The following is a 6000-nucleotide window of genomic DNA, read 5'->3' as shown; positions in this document are numbered from 1 at the left end:
TATTTTAGGTACCAGACGAAAAAAAAATAACAAAAGCCACAATTCCAGAGTTGAACATGAACTTTCCCCATCATTTACAGTATTGAATCCAACAGGGATTAGCAGTAACAGATGTGTGCTGTGGTGATGACATTGTGGTAATATTTAATTCAGAGTCACATGCACAAATAAACCTTCTATCTAAAGACAGAGCTCAGCATAAAGCAGTTTTGTGGTAGAATGGTTTGGCAACTTCCTTTATGTCTCTCAGTCTGTTTGATTTATAATGACAATACTGCAGATGTGCATATGTGTGCTTTTTAGAGTGAATTTTACTATTTGCAGATGTTATGAATGTTTCTAAATGGGGCACTTTAGACAAAGATAAATTATTCCTGGATGGCTCTGTCTTCAGAGGCAGAAAAAAGTGTATTTAAACTTATGGTTGACAACAGCTCAGTCATTGGTGGTGAATCCTCAATGCGACAACTCAATGACCAAGTCATCATTGTTCAGGTTTTGGTAGGAGTTTTCCTTTGCATCAACACTATGTTGATCATAACCTTTTTTATGAAGGACACATTTTACAGAACTATGCGCTACATCTTATTTGCTGTCACATTACTGTCTGATTGTCTCACTTTAATTCTGACAAATCTGTTGCTGATCTTGAGCTATTTCCGTTTTTCCATGCAGGTGTTGTTGTGCCTTATTATGTTTGCAGTTTCATCCATGTGTAACTTTGTCACACCATTTACTTTGACAGCAATGACCCTGGAGCGCTATGTGGCCATTTGTATGCCCCTGCATCATGGAGAGCTTTGCTCCACACGCAGCGCTCTGCAGTGCATCCTCATCATTCACGGCCTCAGCTCTGTGCCCTGTATTTTGACTCTGTCTGTCTTCTTTGCATCTGTATCCTTAAGCTTCTTCACACAGTACCGGGTTTGCTCTGCGGAGATGTTCATTTTACGTAGTTGGCAGGGTCATCTCAGGTCAGCTATAAGTCAGTTTTACTTCTTGATTATGTGCATTATCATTGTTTTCTCCTATATTCAAATAATGAAAGTGGCCAAAGCCGCATCAGGAGAGAACAAAAAGTCAACACATAAAGGGCTCAGAACAGTGGCTCTTCATGCTTTCCAGCTGTTGCTGTGTCTCATCCAGCTGTGGTGCCCATTCATTGAAGCTGCTGTCCTTCAGATTAATTTCATGTTGTATGTTAATGTACGGTACTTCAACTATATAATGTTTAGTCTTACTCCTAGATGTCTGAGTCCTCTCATTTATGGCCTCAGAGATGACAAATTTTTCCTTGCATTAAAATATTATGTCCTCTGTCCCTTACACAGGAAAAAAAAACTGTTGGGGTTTCTAACTAACAACAAATGATTCTACTAAAGAACAAGATAGGAACTGAGCTTTAATGTAATGATAAGGAACTAAGCAAGCAGTATATCCTCTATCAATTTAGTCTCCCAGCACTTGGAATTAATTATCATGACACTCACTAATTCTTTGGTAACATCAAGGCCTCTGGTACCTTAACTTTGTAACTTTTAAAATGTTGCCCAGCATCATTTAATGATGATTTCAACATAAATATTTCAGCATTTAGAACACATTCAGACTGTTTGTAGCCTGCATTTAAAAATCACTTTGAACTATATTTCATCCTGTTTAGAATTACTTTGTCCGCATCTTAACTCCAACAAGATCCTAACTGTGACATCTGTCTGACAATATGATGAATGACTGATCACTTTGTGTTTTAGCTTATAACTAGATTAACACATGGCAAATGCTTCATTGCAGGGGAGCTGGCTGACAACCTGACTTACTGTCGACAGAGTCACAGAGTTAGAAAGATGTGGGTGATAAATTTTATTTAGAGATCATAATTATGATTTTCCAATAGTCACTGTCTGTGTCCTTATACTGATGACTTTTTGATTGTTAAAATGCCCATGTTAAATAGAATAACAGCTTAACATCTATCTGGAACTTCAGTGTTTGTACAAACATAAACTTCTGCAAATGAATGTGTTCCAACATTTGCTTTAATAATGAATACAAATATAAAGAAAGGTTAGTGTCCATCAGCTGGTTCAGGAGGGCAGAGCCTTCTTTTGTTAAAGAAAACATTTCTAGCAAGTAGGCTAGGTTACCATGGCAACATGTCTTATCTATCAGTCATGGAATTAATAAGCAACATTTTCTTAATTTTTCCTTCAGTGTATCAGTTCTAATCAGCTGTTTTGCCTTAAGCTATGTTTTCTTTTGTTGATGAAACTTAATCCCACATGTGTGAAATTTAGTCTGTTGTCATTTTTTTATTCTGACAGCAGCAGTTAACAACAACAATATGTCACAAGGGTTTATAACACAGTTTGTTTTTCTCTAAAGGGATTTAGACTCAAAACAGAAATGTGTTGCTAATTAGCTGATCGTCACTGGCTACTAAAGTCCTGTGAAACTCATTAAAAGTGATGATTAAGTGGTTCATCAATTATTTATACAATTCCCCTGTGTTGGGTTCTAGAAGTTATACTATTGAACTATTGCTTCATTTTTATATTTTCTTAAGATGTCAACATAGTTTTTAAAATTATTATTGGCATGCACATCATAGTTCATTAATTTGAGACTCTTAGAAGATTGTACCAATAAAATTAAGTTCACTGTAGTTGTGCAACCAGAATGAAACAAATAATTTCTTTAAATTTTTATCAATCTTGCAGTAAGTTGTGTTTTTAGTAGCTTTTGCATGTGTGCATGTCATTCTGCCTGTAATTATAATAGCTTGAAAACTTTTGAGTGAACCTTGGTTTAACTTTGAAGTGTGTAGAGTGGGATCATGTTAACAATTCAATAAAATTTGGATTACAACCAACAAGGTCTTCAATGTCAACTTAATGATATCTTGGTCAACATTTGAGAAAAGCCTTATAACTTAGAAACTATGATTGTTACAGGTGTTGTATGTATTGTCAACATATAGAAAGTACTGTATAAAGATTTAAAATCTGAAGGTCAAAATAATAATAATGCTATATATGTCATGGCGGGGTGCGCCGGTGTGTTTTTTTGAAACAGGACCCAAAAGCAGATGTGGACGAGGAGTTGCAGGTTTAAACAGAAAGCGATCCGTTATTTGGATGATAGCAGGAGTTAAACATGGAACCCTAAGCAAACTAAAAAAACACTAAGAAACAAACACTATGAAGCTCTATGACTAAGACTATAATGACTAAGACAATGGTGAGGATAACAGACGACCTGACAATGACATTCAGAAAACAGAGGACTTAAATACACACATGAGGCAATCAGGGGAAGTGGAGACACATGAGTAAACAGCTGACACACATGAACCTAATGACAGGACAGGGAAAGCGAAACTACATACACTGACATTAGACACAGACTTTCAAAGTAAAACAGGAAACATGGAGATTAGACGTGACCTGAACTGAACATAACCACACAGACATGACGCATGACAGGTAGACGCACGAACCAGGGAGACTGAGTACAGGAGGAGATGACCTAACAACTAAGAAACAGCAACCTCAAAATAAACTAGATGAACTAAACTAGGGCACAAATGAATACAAACGATACATAAAACTCGAACACTGGGATGCTCGACCCAGGACCATGACAATATAGAGCTATTTAAAACAATGTTTCTTACTGCCTATGTTTGTATTTACAACATAAAAGGACATAGGAATGATAGCTGGGGATACCAAATATCTCACTATTTTGGACCTTTGAGCTCTTCTTCATGGTTAAATAAGGTCAAACTTTCACGTGGTCACACTTTTTAAAAAATGTCTTTTATCTTTAAAACTATGTTCAAGTTCTGCTACCTTTTTTTAAAGGTAGCAGAACATCTAGAAAATGATACTGGTATACAAGGATTTTTTTCTATATTTCCTAAAACCAGGAACCCTGTATTTACTTTACGGTTTATGAGCTGAGTGCACTATAACTATGTATTCTAGATATTTTACTCAAGTCCCTCAATTGGATTTTTCAATTCATCTTGCGGTCTTTTTTCATGTCGAGTCATGAGACACACTGAGAAACAGATACATCAACTAATAAATGTACTAGTGAATTGTCATTCTAAATGATTACATTTTTAATAAACAGAAATGAGTAATTGATTGGATTTATTGTGCATTTAATTTTTTTTAAGATTTTTGCATTTTCATATGTCTTTGTAATCTGTGATGATGTCAGGAATGATAATACAGGACCCCAAAACCAGCAGGTAAAAATGAAGTCCAGGGTTAGGCTAACCATAACCCTAAGCAAAAGTCCGCAGAGGGAAAAATAAAGAGCACAATTCAAACTTCTTCAGAGAACAGGAAGCATTCCAGTGGAGGTTAACAGACAATCTGAAAAAGAAAAGGAAATCTCTTGTAAATACACACAAGGCAATCATTTGACATGGACATAGCTGGACAACAAAGGAGGCAAATATAAATGAAAGACAAGGGAGACAAATAACTACCCAAGTAAAACAGGAAGTGAGAATCAATTATTTGAAACAAAACACCACAGGTATGACGAGCGTAATTTTTGAAGATCCTTAACATGCTTAGGGTGAAAATTCACCTTGTCACAAACCCATTGATAAGAGCAAGTTATACTGTAAAATGAATTGGCTGAAAGAAAGAAAAATAACTTCATGTGAGTGCAGGCAGAGGCAAGCTCAAATTCCATTTACATTGTACATGCTTCCTTTAGCCAGTAATCTAAGAAGACAAAACATACATTTTCATTGCTATGCAGATGATATAGAGCTTTATCTATCCATGAAGCCAGATGACACTCAGCAATTAGTTAGAATACAGGAATGTGTTAAAGACATAAAGGCCTGGATGACCTATAAAATATAGGTCAATCAGGGCTTTATTCGCCCATTTCACTACAGGGCTACCTGCATGTGGCGAATAAAGCCCTGATTGACCTATATTTTGCTGCTTCTAAATTCAGATAAAACTGATTTCATTGTACTCGGTCCTAAAAATCTTATAAACATGGTGTCTAACCAGATACTCACTTTAAAAGACATAACCTTGGCCTGTTTGAGCAGGATATGTCCTTCAGTGCACATATTAAACAAATATGTACAACTGCTTTCTTGCATTTGCACAATATTTCTAAAATTAGAAACATCGTGTATCAGTGTGATGCTTAGTAACTAGTTCATACATTTATTACTTCTAGGCTAGACTATTGGAATTTTCTATTATTAGATTGTCCTAAAACCTCCCAAAAAATCCTTAAGTTTCTCCAAAATGCTGCAGTGAGAGTAATGACAGGGAACAGAAAGAGAGGGCATATTTCTCCCATATTGGCTTTTCTTTATTGGCTCGCTGGTATATCCAGAATCATATTTAAAATCCTTCTACTCTCATGTAGGGTCAAAAATAATCATGCCCCATCTTATCCTAAAGACCTCATAGTGCTCTAGCCCCTGAATAGAGCCCTTTGCTCTGAGACTGCTGGTTTACTTGTGGTTCCTAGGCTATTAAAAAGTAGAATGGGAGCCTTCAGCTCTCAGGCCTGTCTTCTGTGGAATGAGCTCCCAGTCTGGATTCGGGAGAAAGACACTCTCTTTAAGTTTAGGCTTAAAACCTTTCTTTTGATAAAGCTTATTGTTAGGGATTGATCAGGTGAACATGTACCCACATTTAGCTACTCTGCAATAGGCCTAGGCTGCTGGGGGGCTTTCCAATGTTTCTTCTTCATTCACAACTTTTCACTCTCTATATGTGTACCACTTTGCATTCAGTCATAGTTATTATTCATCTCTGCCTCTCTTTCATTATGTCTTTTGTCCCTCTTCCTCTCCCAACCTTATGGCAGATGGCCACCTCTTCTTCAGCCTTGCTCTGCCAGAGGTTTCTTCCTGTTAAAAGGGAGTTTTTTCTTCATAATTCTCTTTCTAATATTTATTTCTAATATTTATTAAACAAAACAGTGATAGCACCAAGCAATACA

At 36.4% G+C, this 6000-nt stretch overlaps 1 protein-coding gene across 1 annotated transcript; it reads left to right on the top strand.

Annotated features, from left to right (window-relative positions):
• Positions 1-420: 420 nt before the first annotated feature.
• On the top strand, positions 421-1371 carry LOC134640676 (odorant receptor 131-2-like). Its single transcript, XM_063492578.1, has one exon. It carries the CDS (start codon positions 421-423, stop codon positions 1369-1371), a length of 951 nt encoding a protein of 316 aa, XP_063348648.1.
• Positions 1372-6000: the final 4629 nt, after the last annotated feature.

This window comes from Pelmatolapia mariae, linkage group LG14, assembly GCF_036321145.2.
Source record: "Pelmatolapia mariae isolate MD_Pm_ZW linkage group LG14, Pm_UMD_F_2, whole genome shotgun sequence".
Classification (NCBI taxonomy): domain Eukaryota; kingdom Metazoa; phylum Chordata; class Actinopteri; order Cichliformes; family Cichlidae; genus Pelmatolapia; species Pelmatolapia mariae.
This window is presented reverse-complemented; position numbering and strand designations above follow the sequence as displayed.